Below are 18,959 nucleotides of genomic sequence, written 5' to 3' on the forward strand. Positions count from 1 at the left end.
CATATGTAGTCTAAAAAATGTGAAAACAGGCTATTCTCTTCATTTAAAAATTCACACATAAAAACACTATGGTTTTAAAACTTTTTCACATAATACACAGACAATTAGCCTGGTGTGGTGATGAACTCCTGCGGTCTCAGCCATGAGGTGGAATGATCGCTTGAGCTCAGGAGTCCCAGGGTACGGTGAGTCATGATCACACTACTGCAATCTAGCGTGGGTGACAACAGTGAAACCTTGTCTCAAAAAAAACAATGAATGGGCCAGGCATGGTGGCTCAAGCCTGTAATTCCAGCACTTTGGGAGGCTGCAGCAGGTAGATCACTTGACATCAGCAGTTCAAGACCAGCCTGGCCAACATGGTGAAACCCCATCTCTACCTAAAAATACAAAAATTAGCTAGGCATGGTGGCAAGTGCCTGTAGTCCCAGCTACTCGGGAGGCTGAGGCAGGAGAATCGCCTGAACCCGGGAGGCGGAGGGTGCAGTGAGCTGAGATCATGCCATTGCACTCCAGCCTGGGCAACAGAGCAAGACTCCATCTCAAATAAAATAAAAAATAAACTAAGACTGTGGCTCACGCCTGTAATCCCAGCACTTTGGGAGGCTGAAGCAGGCGAATCATGAGGTCAGGACATCGAGACCATCCTGGCTAACATGGTGAAACCCCGTCTCTACTAAAAATACAAAAAATTAGCCAGAAATGGTGGCGGGCGCCTGTAGTCCTAGCTACTCCGGAGGCTGAGGCAGGAGAACAGCGTGAACCCGGGAGGTGGAGCCTGCAGTGAGCCAAAATCATGCCACTGCACTGCAGCCTGGGCGACAGACAGAGGGAGACTCCATCTCAAAAAAAAATAATAAAATAAAATAAACAAAAATAAACTAAGACGTTTCCAATTGGTTTTCTTTTTTGAGACGGAGTCTCACTGTTGTTGCCCAGGCTGGAGTGCAGTGGCGCGATCTCGGGTCACCACAACTTCCGCCTCTGGGGTTCAAGCAATTCTCCTGCCTCAACCTCCCGAGGTAGCTGGGATTACAGGCATGTGCCACCACACCCGGCTAATTTTGCATTTTGCATTTTTAGTAGAAATGGGGTTTCTCCATGTTGGTCAGGCTGGTCTTGAATTCCCGACCTCAGGTGACCCGCCTGCCTCAGCCTCCCAAAGTGCTGAGATTACAGGTGTGAGCCTGTAATCTCAGGCTCACAAAACTTTTGGCGCCCGGCCAAAAGTTTCCCATTTTTGATGTAATAAAGAAAAGCTGAACTGTACATCATTGAGCATGTTACTGTGTCAAAGGCATTAACTATTTTAAACAAATAGCTTTATTGGTCCGGCATGGTAGCTCACATCTATAATCCCAGCACTCTGGGAGGATGAGGCAGGTGGGTCACTTGAGGTCAAGAGTTCAAGACCACCCTGGCCAATATGGTGAAACTCTGTCTCTACTAAAAATACAAAAATTAGCCAGGCATGGTGGTGCACACCAGTAGTCCCAGCTACTCAGGAGGCTGAGGCAGGAGAACTGCTTGAATCTCAGAAGCAGAGGTTACAGTGAGCCAAGATCACACCACTGCACTCCAGTCTGGGCCACGGAGTGAGACTCCGTTTCAAAAAAAAAAAGGTAAGAAAATAGCTTTATTGAGATAATGGTTTGTATACGATAAAATTCCCTTTCAATTCATCTGCCAGCAGCAGAGATGAAAAAAAAAAATCACAGCGCTGTACAACTAATAGCATTATGTAATTTTAAAACATTTTCATCACTCCAAAAGAAACCCATACCCATTAGTATTCCTTCTCCATTTCCCCCAGCCCTGGAAAAGCTTCTTCAGTGGCTTAAAATATGTTACCAAACTACCTGCTAGAAGGGCTGTCCAGGGGCCTGGCACGGTGGCTCACACCTGTAATCCCAGCACTTTGGGAGGCCAAGACGGACAGATCACAAGGTCAGGAGATCGAGACCATCCTGGTTAACACGGTGAAACCCCGTCTCTACTAAAAACACACAAAAAAGTTAGCTGGGCGGGTTTCTGTAGTCCCAGCTACTCAGGAGGCTGAGGCAGGAGAATGGCATGAACCTGGGAGGTAGAGCTTGCAGTGAGCCACGATCGCACCACTGCACTCCAGCCTGGGGGACAGAGCAAGACTCCGTCTCAAAAAAAAAAAAAAAAAAAAAAAAAAGGCTGTCCAATTTATGTTCCTATCAGCCATAATTTTTCCATATTTTTCCCAGAATTAAATATGATCATTAAAAATACTTAAGGCCAGGTGTGGCGGCTCATACCTGTAATCCCAGCACTTTGGGAGGCCAAGGTGGGTGAACTGCTGGAGCCCAGTTCAAGACCAGCCTGGGCAACATGGTGAAACCCTGTCTCTATGAAAAATACAAAACAATTAGCCAGGTGTGGTGACACACACCTGTAGTCCCCACTACCTGAGAGGCTGAGGTGGGAGGATGGCTTGAGCCCAGGAGGTTGAGGTTGCAGTGAGCCATGATCACACCACTGCTCTCTAGCCTGGGCAACAGTGAGATCCTGTCCCCCACCAAAAAAAAAACTTAAGATAGAAATTAGTAAATAATTGCCATTTACATATATTTGAATTATTATTTGTGAGAGTGAAATTTTATATATCCATTGATTTGTTTTTCCCCCTTTTGTGAACTGTCCCTCCACTTTGTCAGGGACTAAAATCCAATTAAATGAATAGGCCGGGCACGGTGGCTCACGCCTGTAATCCCAGCACTTTGGGAGGCCAAGGCAGGCTGATCACGAGGTCAGGAGATCGAGACCATCCTGGCTAACACAGTGAAACCCTGTCTCTACTAAAAATGCAAATAAATAAATAAATAATCAAAAAATTAGCTGGGCATGGTGGTGGGCACCTGTAGTCCCAGCTGCTGGGGAGGCTGAGGCAGGAGAATGGCGTGAACCTGGGAGGCGGAGCTTGCAGTGAGCCGAGATTGCACCACTGCACTCCAGCCTGGGCAACAGAGCGAGACTCTGTTTCAAAAATAATAGTAATAATAAAAATAATAATAAAATATCCCTGGAATAGCAACTGGTGTCCAGAAACATCGTGAGAAATTCCAGAACCAAACATAAACTTTTGTGGTTAAGTACACCATGGAGCCTCACTATTAGTACCAGTAAATTAAAGTTTGCTATAATAATAAATAATGACCACATGTCTATTTTCAAAGACACGACTTCCAGGTTCCTTTGTTATTACAGATTAAGCTTGTCTCAAGGGCACTTCAAAACAAAGCATCCCATTCTACAGGGACAGAAAGCCTGTTACTGTACAGCACTTGTGACTGCCTGGTTAATGAGCCCAAGTCACCAGTAAATTCAAAGGAAAAATTAACCCAACCTGTATCATGCAGTGACAGTTGTTGCTTGCAAAAAAAAAAACAGAAATGAAACCAGCTAGCTGCTAATAGTGGAGAGAAAGCACTCAACCTTACAATTAGGGCAGATAAAAACTAAAGGCAAAGAGAGGCGAAGTAAACCAAGGCATCCTTGGGAGTCTTCTTGGCTCACGAAGACAAGAACCCTGCAAAGACTATCATCAGGAACATTTGCTCAACAGATTTCATTAGAAATCTGATGTGTAGATTTTTTTTTTTAACAGAACAAATATCTCTACTTAAATGGGCCCCCCATCTTCCATTTCTTGTTTCTATTATTTTTTACTCAAATCCTAACCTTCTAACTCAGAATTGCTGTATATCCTTAATCACTTCTTTGGGTCATTTTTTAAAAAATTTTTTTTTGGGGGGAAGGAGACAATTTTTACATTTCATTTGTGAAATAACAAATTCTATAATAACCTCCTAGAAATAGAGTATGGTTAACTGAGACTAGTGACTGCAAAAAGCAGATCCCAACAGATATCTCTACTTGGGACTCAGCTTGTGGATTGCTCTAAAACAATATCCCTAATTCAAAGACTATGTAGATTCACAGATTGTTAAAAACCACAAAGCAGGCCGGGCGCGGTGGCTCAAGCCTGTAATCCCAGCACTTTGGGAGGCCGAGACGGGCGGATCACGAGGTCAGGAGATCGAGACCATCCTGGCTAACACGGTGAAACCCCGTCTCTACTAAAAAAAATACAAAAAACTAGCCGGGCGAGGTGGTGGGCGCCTGTAGTCCCAGCTACTCGGGAGGCTGAGGCAGGAGAATGGCATGAACCCGGGAGGCGGAGCTTGCAGTGAGCTGAGATCCGGCCACTGCACTCCAGCCTGGGCGGCAGAGCGAGACTCCGTCTCAAAAAAAAAAAAAAAAAAACAACCACAAAGCAGTCAAGGTGCAGTGGGTCATGCCTATAATCCTAGCACTTTAGGAGGCCAAGCTGGGAGGGCTGTTAGAGCTGAGCACATTGAGACCAGCCTGGGCAACATATTGAGATTGTGTCTCTACAAAGTTTTTTAAATAGGCTAGGCCCAGTGGCATGTGCCTCTAGTCCCAGCTACTTGGAAGACTGAGGCAGGAGGACTGCTGGAGCCCAGGAGGTAGAGGCTACAGTGAGCTATGATTGTGCCACTGCACTCCAGCCTGGGCAACAGAGCGAGACCCTGTCCCCCCCACAACCCCCTCTTCCCCAGCAAAAACAAAACAAAAACAAAAAAAAAACAACTGGGAAAGAGCTCAGCAGTTACGTAGGCCTCCTTGAACTATGTCTTCATGTTAGGTGGGAGAGGGAGCTTGGAGTTCACACATTTCCAGGGTTCATTTACCCTCCTCTGATCTCAGAGTACGAGTCAAACCAAAAAGTTACCCAAACCTGTTCTTTTCTGATCCTGTCAGGATACATGCTTGCTGACTCTCATATTCTTCCCCCAAATCACTCATTCACAGATGAGGTTGAGGCTAATGAAAACACAAGCAATTGGAAGGAACGGCCTGACATTTCTATTATTATCCTAGAGATAATAACAGATCAGTGACCAGAAGTACTCTAGGCTGGATGATCTCTGATATGGCCACCATAAATTCTCTGGTACCTGAAAAAAAAAAGGTGTGAAAACCTTGGAATACTATAGTGACAAAGTATCTACATCTATCTCCATCTTTTTTTTTTTTAAGATGTAAGAAGGCATATTCACAGGTACAGCAAAATATGACTGAGTATACAAAACACTGAAAATTAAGAGCTACCTACCTGAATTCTGATTTTTTTTTGTACTCCTATCCAATATTCTAATACCTCAAAATGCACAAAAATCTCAGTTAATGATATGCCATTTTTATCCCATTATTCAATACAAATAATAAAAGAGAAACTAAATATTTCAGATTTGATTTTTCTGACTTGAGCTAATGATCCTCCTCCCTTTCTTAAACATTTAAAATGTTTGTTAACTGAACACTCTTCAACATTCCTAAGTGAAATGTCAGCCCTCATACTCAATATGACACTACTAGAATGTGAAGCCCAAATTTCATTTTAAATCTCTAATTACCTACCAAGGAAGCTCATTTCCCCAAACAATTTTGTGAACTCCAATGCCAGACTATTCAAGTTTCTGGGGACTTAACAGTATCTGTACCTTTCATAGGTAGGAGTCCTCTCCAGAAATGGCATACCCAACTGTTCTTTTAGTCTCAAGAGTCACATCCTCGGCCAGAAACAGTGGCTCATAGCTGTAATCCCAGCACTTTGGGAGACCGAGGTGGGTGGATCACCTGAGGTCAGGAGTTCAAGACCAGCCTGGCCAACATGGTGAAACTCCGTCTCTACAAAAATACAAAAATTAGCTAGGCATGATGGCGGGTGCCTATAATCCCAGCTACTCGGCAGGCTACGGTGGGAGAATCGCTTGAATCTAGGAGGCGGAAATTGCAGTGAGCCAAGATCACGCCATTGCATTCCAGCCTGGGCGACAGAGGAGACTCCATCTCAAAAAAAAAAAAAAAAAGGCTGGGCGCGGTGGTCAGGAGATCGAGACTATTCTGGCTAACACAGTGAAACCCAGTCTCTACTAAAAAATACAAAAAATTAGCCGGGTATGGTGGTGGGCCCCTGTAGTCTCAGCTACTTGGGAGGCTGAGGCAGTAGAATGGTGTGAACCTGGGAACTGGAGCTTGCAGTGAGCCAAGATCACGCCACTGCACTCCAGCCTGGGCGACAGAGCAAGACTCCGTCTTAAAAAAAAAAAAAAAAAAAAAGTCACATCCTCACTTTGTTGTCTCTCTCCCACACCTTCTTGAAATGTAATGGGACTGTAACAAGAGTAACTGTGTTCTGGATACACAGCAGACAAGCTACTAGGAAATGCCAAAGATAAAAAACCAATCACAGCAATGTTTTAAGAGACCCAGAGTACAAAAGGAGTATGAAGTGAGCCTCTAAACATAGCATATTCATAAGCTTAAGTAAACACTGGTAGAGGCCCGCAAATTAAAGCTAGCTGTAACATCTAGATATATCCCAGTCACAGCAGCTCCTTATGTGCAGACCTCAACCTCACATTCTGCTTCAGAAACCTCTCTTGGACAAGGGGCAGATGAAAGGTCCCCTCCTTGCGGATCACGAGGTCAGGAGATCGAGACCATCCTGGCTAACACGGTGAAACCCCATCTCTACTAAAAAATACAAAAAATTCACCTTGGGAGGCTGAGACAGGCAGATCACGAGGCCAGGAGATCGAGACCATCCTGGCTAACACGGTGAAACCCGGTCTCTACTAAAAAAATACAAAAAACTAGCCAGGTGAGGTGGCAGGCGCCTGTAGTCCCGGCTACTAGGGAGGCTGAGGCAGGAGAATGGCATAAACCCGGGAGGCGGAGCTTGCAGTGAGCTGAGATCCGGCCACTGCACTCCAGCCTGGGCGACAGAGCAAGACTCCATCTCAAAAAAAAAAAACAAACACAAAATTAGCCAGGTGTGGTGGCACGTGCCTGTAATCCCAGTTACTCGGGAGGCTGAGTCAGTAGAATGGCGTGAACCTGGGAGGCGGAGCTTGCAGTGAGCACAGATGGCGCCACTACACTTCAGCCTGGGCGACAGAGGGAGACTCTGTCTCAAAAAAAAAAAAAAAAAAAAAAAACGGGCCCCTCCTCAAAAAGAACAGCATACATGCTACCAATTCATTTGCATTAATAAATCTTTGGTTTAAAAATCCATTTAAGGGCCGGGCGCGGTGGCTCAAGCCTGTAATCCCAGCACTTTGGGAGGCCGAGACGGGCGGATCACGAGGTCAGGAAATTGAGACCATCCTGGCTAACACTGTGAAACCCCATCTCTACTAAGAAATACAAAAAACTAGCCGGGTGAGGTGGCGGGTGCCTGTGGTCCCAGCTACTCCGGAGGCTGAGGCAGGAGAATGGCATAAACCCGGGAGGCGGAGCTTGCGGTGAGCTGAGATCCGGCCACTGCACTCCAGCCTGGGCGACAGAGCCAGACTCCGCCTCAAAAAAAAAAAAAAAATTCCATTTAAGGCCTGGTACAGTGCAGTGGCTCACACCTGTAATCCCAGCACATTGGGAGGCTGAGGCAGGCGGATTGCTTTGAACTCAGGAGTTTGAGATGAGCCTGGGCAACCTGGCAAAACTCTGTCTCTACAAAAAAAATACAAAAATTAGCCAGGCATTGGTGGTGCATGCCTGTAATCCCAGCTGCTCAGGAGGCTGAGGCAGGAGAATCCCTTGAACTCGGGAGGGGGAGGTTGCAGTGAGCTGAGATCATGCCATTGCACTCCAGCCTGGGCAACAAGAGCGAAACTTTCTCAAAACAAAAATAAGTAAACCCTGATAAAGTGTCTTTTTTCATCAGGCAGTCATACTTTGATACAAATTGGTTTGATGAGGCCCAGCCTTCTTGCTAGAGAGACCGAAACCACTGTGGGAAATGTTTTGACTGGATGAAACACTCTTCAGTGAGGTGCTATAGTGAAGATTTCTACAGAGGGCAATGGGAATCAGTCCCTAGGGGTCAAGGAAGAAGCACTTGGCTGGGCACGGTGGTGTATGCCTATAATCCCAGCACTTTGGGAGGCTAAGGCGGGAGGATCACCAGAGCCTAGGAGTTCGAGACCAGCCTGCACAATATAGTGAGACTCTGTCTCTACAAAAAATTTTAAAAATTAGCCAAGCATGGTGATGTGCACCTCTGCCCAGCTACTGTGGAGGCTGAGGTGGGAGGATTGCTTGAGCCCAGATGTGGAAGTTGCAATGAGCCGAGATCATACCATTGCACCCCAGCCTGGGTGATAGAGCAAGACCTTGTCTCAAAAAAAAAAAAAAAAAAAAAAAAGCGGGGTGAAGTGGCTCACGCCTGCAATCCCAACACTCTGGGAGGCCGAGGCAGGCAGATCACCTGACGTCGGGAGTTCAAGACCAGCCTGACCAACATGGAGAAACCCCATCTCTACTAAAAAATGCAAAATTAGCCGGTTTTGGTGGCTCATGCCTATAATCCCAGCTACTTGGGGGGCTGAGGCAGGAGAAATGCTTGAATCCTGGAGGCGGAGGTTGCAGTGAGCCGAGATCGCGCCATTGCACTCCAGCCTGGGCAATAAGAGCGAAACTCTGTCTAAAAAAAAAAAAAGGGAAAAAGCACTACCAAGAATAAATGAAGTAGTAGGAAAAGTTTACCATCGAGTATGCTAATGGCTCTGGAAGCCACAAATGCCAGAGACTACTGTGACACATTTAACTGGGTCTCTTTCAAACTGGGAGAGGATTAGCATAATAGCTGAACACTGTCTTCAGGTCAATGAACTTGGAATTATTTGTTCTGCTTCAGCTCACTGAAAATCTTTCAGATAAAGGATAATGTTTTGATTTTAAAACCAATTTTAAGGGGAAGCTATTTTTAGCAAAAACACATTTAAAAAACACACATATTTTGTTTCAGGCTTATCCAGAACAGTCTTAATCCATTCAGCTGCAGAAGGCCCCCTAGAAGTCAGTTCCCTTGGAACCTCTTCCATTACGAATAAATCCAAAACTATGGTTGCTAGCTCCTATGAAGTCCTAGGTCCGCTTTAGGTGATGACAACTGAGAGAAGTAGCAGTTCCATTTTCACAGAGCATGACACACACAGATAAAGCATATTTATAGTGCCACTTTTCCAGCTCAGGAACACACACACACTATTGGACATCCTCAATTTCTTTGCCTATAAACAATGGCTAAGGATGCCTCTCTAATTCCTTGGAACAGGGAGGAGTTACAATCACAGGTGGCTTTGAAACGGGTGAAATCTCCGTCATTTCCTAACTGTTCTTTAAAAGCTTGTACTTTTCTTTCAATTTTCAGCTTTGGGGGCTCACACTGACGCTCAGACTTCATAAACTTCCTTCCTAGATATACAACATGCTAATTCATGCGAATCGCTCAAGCTTGTTTTAAAATCACACCTATGGATACCTTTGCAAGACTTCACGCCTGTACTCCAACAACAACTACTAAAACCTCTGGAAACAATCTAGAACTTGCACTTGAGCAGACAAGAGAAAGGAAGTGATGGCTTTAAAGGGACGCAGCTTTCCCGGGCTCAAAAGAGGCGCCCTAGCTCACTCTTGAGCGGCTCAAGATGTTACCAGAAGCTCCCGCCAGATGTGCACGGCGGAGGTGCGGGCACCGGTAAGGCAGAGAAGACGGGTGGACGGCCCTGGGAAGAACTGGGGTGCCCAAGCCTGCAGGCGAGATGGAGTGGAAAGAGGTGAGGCAAAATTAGGCAGGTACAGGAAGGAGCCAGTGCAGCGAAGAAAACAGGGCAGGCGAGTACAGCCCTAGAGGAACCGACGAATTCGGGACTCGGAGGGTTTCCGAGGGTCCAGTTCTCTCACCAGAAAGCCGCGTTCAGCCCCAGGCACCACAGGGCGCTCCTGGCTGGCCGCTCCCACACCAGGGCTGCCTGCACCCGACTCAGCAGAGGCTCGTAAGGCCCCAGCACCTCGACCAGGGCCCGCTGCGCCGCCTCAACCTGCTGGTCCCGCTCCCAGGAGCCTGACACATCTCGGCGGCCCCTGAAAGTCGACCCCGAAGCCGGGCCTGGGGTCGCCGCCACCCCTTCGGCCTCCGCCATCTCCCCCCGGCAGCCACAACATCCGGGGCCGTGGCCCGACAGTCACAATAACAGCAACTGCGCAGATGCGCGATTCGGCGTGGGAGGCCGCTTCGCACCACAGCGCGCTTGCGCGCAGGCCCAAGCGGGCGTCTACCCAGAGGGGAGGGAGGACGCCGAGTCAAAGTACCCCGCCATCGTTGAGGCGCGGAACCTGATCTGTCGGCTCAGAGCCCGATCAGAAGCCGCGCACGCGCAATCTGCATGAATGAAGGCCAGTGCTTAAAGACATGCCATTCATTGCCAGAACTCGGTTCTCATTGGAGCGGATGAAGGTCGTGGGTGGAGCTTGTTGTTTCGCGCCTGCGTCTTGCGGCGAGCGGGCTGGCGTGCGGCGGCGTTGCGGGCGGGAGCGGCTGCAACGCCGGTGCCTGAGGAGCGATGCCGAGGGAAATCATCACCCTACAGTTGGGCCAGTGCGGCAATCAGAGTGAGCGAAACTCCGGCCCCTCAGCTAGCCAGGTTCCTTAGGGTCAATGTGATCTCGCTGTAGGATCCTGGACTCCATCTGTCCTTGCCAGAATCGTAGTTCTCTGAAAGGCGAGACATCCCTGACCCAGTGTCCACTTGCCCAGCCCCGAGGGGCCCTCCCCTGCCCTGTCCCTGGCGTACAGTCCTTTCCTCAGACACGGGAGAGTCCTACGGCTTGACTTCTTATTCCTGGACGCAGGCGCCCAGTCCCTCCGCTCCTGACTGGAACCTGCCCGGAACTAGATATCTTCTTTCTCCCCTGCCTGCCCCTTCCCCCCCAGTTGGGTTCGAGTTCTGGAAACAGCTGTGCGCTGAGCATGGTATCAGCCCCGAGGGCATCGTGGAGGAGTTCGCCACCGAAGGCACTGACCGCAAGGACGTCTTTTTCTACCAGGTGCCCCCAGCGACTTGGCCAAGGGCGGCAATGGCCCGAGGGGCCAGAAGGGAAGGGAGTGGCCTGGTACTGGGAACCCTGCTGGGCAGTGGGGCCAGGCGGCTGGCTTGAGGAGGGAGGGCTGGAGGGAGCCAGAGTTGGGAGGACTTAGGACTTGGGCCACCCTAGCTGATTGGGCCCCCTCCTGGACTCCCCTTGACAGGCAGACGATGAGCACTACATCCCCCGGGCCGTGCTGCTGGACCTGGAGCCCCGGGTGATCCACTCCATCCTCAACTCCCCCTATGCCAAGCTCTACAACCCAGAGAACATCTACCTGTCGGAGCATGGAGGAGGAGCTGGCAACAACTGGGCCAGTGGATTCTCCCAGGTCGTTTCCTATTCCCTGACAGGGCCCACAACTCCCTGGGTAGGGACAGGCCCTATGACGTCCCAGGGAGAGAGGAAACCAGATCAGGGATGTATGAATGCTGGAGGGAGAGACGTGGCTGCAGGGAGTGGACCATGTAATATTGTCAAGCGCCTATGCTAGCTAATGCAGTGTGCCAGGCCATTCTAAGTGCTTTACATATATTAATTTTTCTAAATCTCCCAACCACCCTAGAAGTAAGTACTACAGGTCCACAGTCCCTTATGTGCCTTTCCAGGATCCAGAAAGCCATGAAACCAAAGGACATTTCATAACTAGTTCAGCAGCAAAAACAAATCTCAATGAAGACAGGCGGTTTCTTTTTTATTTATTTATTATTATCATTTTTTGAGACGGAGTCTCACTCTGTTGCCCAGGCTGGAGTGCAGTAGCATGATCTTGGCTCACTGCAACCTCTGCCACCGGGGTTCAAGCGATTCTCCTGCCTCAGCCTCTCGAGTAACTGGGATTACAGGCGCTTGCCATCATGCCTGGCTAATTTTTGTATTTTTAGTAGAGATGGGGTTTCACCGTGTTAGCCAGGATGGTCTTGATCTCCTGACCTCGTGATCCGCCTGCCTCGGCCTCCCAAAGTGCTGGGATTACAGGCCTCAGCCACCGCACCGGCCCCATACTTTCTATCCAACTTATTGTCATTACTGATGCCTTTTATTACAGAAATACTAATATGTGTGATTAACGTGCTTCTGACTCCCACTGGAATTTTATTTAATATATATTATATATACTGTAATAACTTTCTAAAATCTGAAATATTTTGAATTCCAAAATATAACTGGCCCCAACACTGTTAGATAAGGGTATATGGACCTGTATTATTACCTTCATTGTACAGATGAGGAAACTGAGGCATAGAGCAATTAAATAAGCTGCCCAGAGCTACATAGAAGTAGAGTTAATGGGCCGGGCACAGTGGTTCATGCCTGTAATCCTAGCACTTTGGGAAGCCAAGGCGGGCAGATCACCTGAGGTTAGGAGTTCAAGACCAGCCTAGCCAACATAGTGAAACTCTGATTCTACTAAAAATACAGAAAATAGCACGTGTCTGTAATCCCAGCTCCTGGGGAGACTGAGGCAGGAGAATCACTTGAACCCGGGAGGTGGAGGTTGCTGTGAGCCAAGATCAGGTCACTGCACTCCAGTCTGGGAGACAGAGAGAGACTCCATCTCAAAAAAAAAAAAAAAAAAAAAAAAAATAGAGCTAATGTATGAACCCAGGTAGTCTGGGTGTAGAGTGCTTTCTTGTAACCACTGCACCGTACCGCCTCTCAATGTAGATAAAAAGCAGGCAGCTGTACTCCATAAAAGGACTCCTGGGTGCTATAAGGAGAATTGAGGGTGGCTTTTCTGAGGTCGGAGTCCTCCCGTGGTTCTGTCCCACTCTGACCCTCCCCTATGTCTGTACAGGGAGAAAAGATCCACGAGGACATTTTTGACATCATAGACCGGGAGGCAGATGGTAGTGATAGTCTAGAGGTAAGTGTCCCAGGAATGCTGGTAGGAGCCGACATAGGCAAGGCTTAGCAGCACCCTCTAGAAGCGACCTGTTAGGAACGAGACCCACTCATGTACCCTTTGCACTGTACAGAAGCTATCAGGCCTTGCTGGAAACAAGGCAGTCGCCTAAGCTATATAAGTGAGGGGACTGGAGGGGAAGCAAGGGCTTGGGAAAATGGGAGTCCTGAAAAATTATGAGATGGGTCTAGTTTGACATCTTGCCACTAGATACCTGGATACTGACTGCCGCTTCCCCATGCAGGGCTTTGTGCTGTGTCACTCCATTGCTGGGGGGACAGGCTCTGGACTGGGCTCCTACCTCTTAGAACGGCTGAATGACAGGTAAGTTTGTGTCTGGGGATTAGGAAAGGTTTCTAACTTGGCTTCCTAAATGACTAGTGGACCCAGCAGATATAACTTCATATTTGCTGGAACAGGAAAGAGTTCTATTCCCTCCTATAGAGAGGAAAATGAAGTTACAATGACTGAGAACCCCATCACACTCCCAGTAGCGGGAACTGGAACCTGGAACCTGAGCCCTGGATGAAAGTCGAGGGAGTGTGGCCAGGTGTGGATTTGGAAGCCCAGAGTCTGAGATATCTCTGCCTTTCCCCCTGTAGGGTTACAGACTTCCAAAAGCCGAGGCTCCCTTCTCTACTGATCTGACCCCACCCCAGTTCGCCATCAAGATTTAGCTGCTTCTGGACAGTTGTTAGGGAGCACCATGTTCACAACGCCTTCAGTCTGTTGCCCTGATCCTTTCCCCAACCGCCACCAGGTATCCTAAGAAGCTGGTGCAGACATACTCAGTGTTTCCCAACCAGGACGAGATGAGCGATGTGGTGGTTCAGCCTTACAATTCACTCCTCACACTCAAGAGGCTGACGCAGAACGCAGATTGTGTGGTGAGTCCTGGATTCTACCTCTCCCAACTCCCAACACCCCATACCCACTCAAGTCTATTAAATCATTTTCATGTATTTAAAAAAATCCATTTTAGCCAGGTGCAGTGGCTCATGGCTATAATCCCAGCACTTTGGGAGGCCAAGGTAGTTGGATCACTTGAGTCTAGGAGTTCAAGACCAGCCTGGGCAACATGGTGAAACTCCATCTCTACTAAAAATACAAAAATTAGTCGGGAGTGGTGGTACATGCAGAAGGATCACTTGAACCTCAGAGGCAGAGGCTGCACTGAACAGAGATCGTGCCACTGACTGCACTCCAGCCTGGGTGACAAAGTGAAATGCTGTCTCAAAAAGAAAAAAGAAAAAAAAAGAACGTTTAAATAAGATGAAAAGAAAAATTTAAAAATCCATTTTGAGCCCTCTTTTGCCCTAGGTCAGTGCAAATCCCTTTTCAGTGGATCTTTCTGGCCATAAAACTCAAGGGAAATTAAGCTTCAGAGCCTAGGGTCAGGCAGAGCTTCTGTTTTTCCTATCCCCATTGATCTGTGACCCTCTTCTGTCCCCACAGGTGGTGCTAGACAACACAGCCCTGAACCGGATTGCCACAGACCGCCTGCACATCCAGAACCCGTCCTTCTCCCAGATCAACCAGCTGGTGGGCTCCCATTCCCAGACTCCTTTGGACTAGAAGCCCTCCTTGTTTTATGGTCATCTGGGGAAGGGAGGTCCCATTGTGGCCGAGGCCCACGACATGGCACCCCTGTCCCCAGGTGTCCACCATCATGTCGGCCAGCACCACCACCCTGCGCTACCCCGGCTACATGAACAATGACCTCATCGGCCTCATCGCCTCGCTCATTCCCACCCCACGGCTCCACTTCCTCATGACTGGCTACACCCCGCTCACTACGGACCAGTCAGTAAGAGCAGCCTTCAGTGTCCCAGGCCAGGCCGGCCCTGGGCCCAGCAGGCCCTGCCCTAGCCTTTCTGTCTTCCCCACTGCCCCAGGAGCTGCCCTTTGCGGGCCCCGAGGCACTGTGCTCAGGGACTAGCACAGAGCAGGCGACTTTCTTGCTGACTTGCTCTCTACCCTCCCTCTGCCTTTGGTTTCTGCCAAGGAGAAGCCAAAGGGAGACTCTGCCCTGAGCGCCGGCCGGGTTCCTGTCTCACTGTCCCATCAGGTGGCCAGCGTGAGGAAGACCACGGTCCTGGATGTGATGAGGCGGCTGCTGCAGCCCAAGAACGTGATGGTGTCCACAGGCCGAGACCGCCAGACCAACCACTGCTACATCGCCATCCTCAACATCATCCAGGGAGAGGTGGACCCCACCCAGGTAGGGGAGGCCCCTTCATCCCGCACCCTGGACCCGCAGGGGTAGAGGAGAGGCCACCTCCACTGCTCGTGTGCCCACCCCAGGTCCACAAGAGCCTGCAGAGGATTCGGGAACGGAAGTTGGCCAACTTCATCCCGTGGGGCCCCGCCAGCATCCAAGTGGCCCTGTCGAGGAAGTCTCCCTACCTGCCCTCGGCCCACCGGGTCAGTGGGCTCATGATGGCCAACCACACCAGCATCTCCTCGGTGAGTCTCACAGTTTGCATCTTTTTTTTCCCTGAATCAGTTTCCTGACTATACCTCACGTCTCTGCATCTGCTGGCCCTGCTTCTAGCTTTTTTGCTGTAGGCATGGCCCAGCCTTGGTTCCCTGTCTTTCTGGGCCATAGTATTCTTTTAAGTTCTTTGTAACCCCTGTTTTCTGCACACCCCAAGCTCTTCGAGAGAACCTGTCGCCAGTATGACAAGCTGCGGAAGCGGGAGGCCTTCCTGGAGCAGTTCCGCAAGGAGGACATGTTCAAGGACAACTTTGATGAGATGGACACATCCAGGGAGATTGTGCAGCAGCTCATCGATGAGTACCATGCGGCCACACGGCCAGACTACATCTCCTGGGGCACCCAGGAGCAGTGAGTCCCCGAGGACAGGGACCCTTATCTGCCTTACTGGTTGGCCCAGGCCCTGCCTGACTGACTACTCCTTCAGAGCACAGATCAGGGACCTCACGTATCTCTTTCTCATAAACATGCACTCTCTGTTGGCCTGTGAACACATTTACTTCTCCTCTTATAAGACTATTTATCTTTAATAAAGCACTGGATATAAATCAAGTCACTGGTCCCTTTAAAGCCTTTGGGTTCTGGAGATGCCGGGGGTGGGGGGATGCCTGTTCTTTCTCCATCACTCTGACAGGGTCCTCGCCCACTTCCAGCATCTTCAATTCTGAACCAACAGCTTCCCCTAGGTTTTTCTTCTGCCTAGTTTTGGAGAACACTGGTGGGGTTTGACCCACCTGAAATTCCTTTCCAGGGTAAAAAGGCCCACAGATATTACTTTGTTCTCTGTCTGACCCTTTCTGGGTCCCTTTTCCCTCCCACCCTCACCGTATCAGGTGAATATTCCACCAGCTTCATGTTTCCACCTCAGAGTGTCTTTTTAACCACAACCTCAGGCTCAAGGCCACCACCCCTGCCACTAGGCCATGAACAAGCAATGGAATCCAACCTAATACCTCTAAGTTTCTAGCAAGCAGTCCAGGAGAGCTGCTCGTTTCAGGCAGTTGGAGTCTAGCAACGTCAAGTCAATAGACCAAATCTAAAGCCTAGACTGTAAGCAGGATCATAAGTGGTTCCATAGCTAAGGCACCATAATTCTCTTCTCAAGTGGTCGCCAGTAATTTAAATGGCCGGTGCCTTCTACTTCTGGTGGAAGATTGCAGGGAGGTAGTAAATACATAGGGGCCTAAGTCTCCAGGATTGGGTTTTTTTTTTTGTTTTTTTGTTTTTTTTGAGACAGGGTCTTGCTGTCACTCTGTCACCCAGGCTGGAATACAGTGGCATAATCACGGCTCACTGCATCCTCGACCTCCCTAGCTCAGGCGATCCTTCCTGTCTCAGCCTCCTAAGTAGCTGGGATCACAGGCACACACCACCTAAATCTTCAGGATAAAAAGGGCAAAGCAGGTTTTATCCTGAGAGCATAGTAGATTGTCAGGACCCCATTAGGCTCTTATACACCATAAAGATATATCGTAGTGACAGCTAACATGCACACATATGCTGTGAGAAGTACATTATTTTGCTGAATCCTCACAACAACCCTATGAAGTGGTAGATACTAATTTTTAAAATACGGTAATAAGGCCGGATGCGGTGGTTCACGCCTGTAATCCCAGCACTTTGGGAGGCTGAGGCGGGTGGATCACGAGGTCAGGAGATCAAGACCATCCTGGCTAACATGGTGAAACCCCATCTCTACTAAAAATACAAAAAAATTAGCTGGGCGTGGTGGGGGGCGCCTGTAGTCCTAGCTGCTGGGTGTGAACCCAGGAGGCGGAGCTTGCAGTAAGCTGAGATCGTGCCACTGTGCTCCAGCCTGGGAGACAGAGTGAGACTCCGTCTCAAAAAAATAAAAAATGAGCCGGGCGTGGAGGCAGGCGCCTGTAGTCCCAGCTACTCGGGAGGCTGAGGCAGGAGAATGGCGTGAACACAGAAGGCGGAGCTTGCAGTGACCCAAGATCACGCCACTGCACTCTAGCCTGGGCAACAGAGCAAAACTGTCTCAAAAAAAAAATAATAAATAATAGCAATAAAAGTAGAAATAAAAACAATACAGTATAACAATGATTTACAAGCATTTACCTTGTATCAGGTACTACAAGTAATCTAGAGATGATTTAAAATACTATACAGGAGGATGTGCATAGGTTATGTGTAAATTCTATACCATTTTATATAGTTTCTTCTTTCTGATTTTTTTGAGACAGTCTCACTCTGTTGCCCAGTGCAGTGCAGTGCAGTGGCGCCATCTCGGCTCACTGCAACCTATTCCTCCCAGGTCAAGAAATTCTTGTGCCTCAGCCTCTCTAGTAGCTGGGATACACACATGCGCCGCCATGCCCAGCTAATTTTTGTATTTTTTATAGATAAGAGGTTTCTCTATGTTGGCCAGGCTGGTCTCGAACTCTTGGCTTCAAATGATCCACCCACCTCGGCCTCCCAAAGTGCTGGGATTATAAGCATGAGCCATGGCCATATTTTATTTTTTCTAAAACATTTTATTTAATTAAGCATCTGCAGATTTTGGCATTCTTGGGTGTCCTGGAACCAATGCCCTGTGGGTACCAAGAGACAACTGTACTTGCTCACTATTGGCCTGGGAATATAATTTTCCTTCTATGAACCTGTTTATCTTTCATAGTTATCCCCCCTGCCAGGTAAGTATGAACCTGTTTATCTTTCATAAAGTTCTACATGTGAACAGAGAGAATATACAGGCCAGACCCCTATGAACAGAGGGGACCCTTTCAGGACTGATGGGCAGAGAACAAGCCATCAGAAGCCAGGCCCTAGGCTGAGGGGTGGCAGAGAGGCCATGAGCCTGTTAACATCACAGCCAAGACAACCAGCCTGTCACTATCAGTTGCCAGTGTCTTCAGGGGGCTGACTCAGGGAGAGCCAGCCTGGTTGGTGTGAACCAGCTGCCTATTCTCCCAAAAGGAAGGAAGATGACTTCAGTGAAAACCAGTGTGCACCTGGTCCTTTCTCAGCTCCTCCTCCTACTTCTGTACCACTAGTTTCCTTGCCTCAGTTCTCCTTTCCTTCCCCTTCCCTTGAAGACCAACCTTGCATAAGTTGTGCCAGGCATCTGCACGAGTGCTGGTGCTGAGTGGGGGATCACAAACTGGCACAAGTACTGAGGCTGCTGTATGTGAGTGGCCACCTGGCCCACCTCCAGGCCATAAGCAACCCCCAGGCCCTCCTTTGGAGGATCCAGTAAAGTAGCATGTAAAGCCCTGAGCAGGAGAAAACACCAGGTAGTCTAGAATAAAAGTTATGTGTGGTTAGTACTACAGCCACCAACCCAGAGGGGTGAATACATGCCCTGTGGGGGAGAAATGGAGCTGCAAAGTCACCTCCTTTTCCTGGTGGCTAAGTATCAGGCATTACCAGCACAGACAAAGCCTTCAGTGCTAACTTCAGAACCAGATCCCTCCCCCAAGGCTATTTCCAGATCACCCATCACCCCAAACCAGGGCAGCCCCTCCCTGTTCTTGGCCAGCCTGCAAACCCCAAAGTGTGTCAACTAGAGGGCAGCTCAGAGGCCAGGTGGAAAGGGAGGGAGGCCTCTGG

At 48.8% G+C, this 18,959-nt stretch overlaps 2 protein-coding genes across 6 annotated transcripts in view; one reads left to right on the plus strand and one right to left on the minus strand.

Annotated features, from left to right (window-relative positions):
* RETREG3 (reticulophagy regulator family member 3) overlaps positions 1 to 10,080 on the minus strand; it is a 30,523-nt gene extending 20,443 nt beyond the window's left edge. For all 5 annotated transcript variants that reach the window (XM_074019664.1, XM_074019665.1, XM_005584261.4 and 2 more), the window contains exon 1: positions 9,802 to 10,080. Coding sequence is in view for 2 of the 5 variants with exons in the window: in XM_005584261.4 (XP_005584318.1) it covers positions 9,802 to 10,040 (239 nt within the window). In the remaining 3 variants the exon portion in view is untranslated. The remainder of the gene's footprint in view (positions 1 to 9,801) is intronic.
* A 325-nt stretch (positions 10,081 to 10,405) lies between these two features.
* Positions 10,406 to 15,938, plus strand: TUBG1 (tubulin gamma 1). Its single transcript, XM_005584259.4, has 11 exons — positions 10,406 to 10,509; positions 10,832 to 10,944; positions 11,147 to 11,314; positions 12,782 to 12,850; positions 13,134 to 13,213; positions 13,650 to 13,776; positions 14,345 to 14,431; positions 14,547 to 14,696; positions 14,958 to 15,110; positions 15,194 to 15,355; positions 15,544 to 15,938. Exons 1-11 carry the CDS (start codon positions 10,461 to 10,463, stop codon positions 15,739 to 15,741), a joined length of 1,356 nt encoding a protein of 451 aa, XP_005584316.1. The 5' UTR covers positions 10,406 to 10,460; the 3' UTR covers positions 15,742 to 15,938.
* The last annotated feature ends 3,021 nt before the right edge of the window (positions 15,939 to 18,959 follow it).

Source organism: Macaca fascicularis, chromosome 16 (assembly GCF_037993035.2).
Source record: "Macaca fascicularis isolate 582-1 chromosome 16, T2T-MFA8v1.1".
NCBI classification, from domain to species: domain Eukaryota; kingdom Metazoa; phylum Chordata; class Mammalia; order Primates; family Cercopithecidae; genus Macaca; species Macaca fascicularis.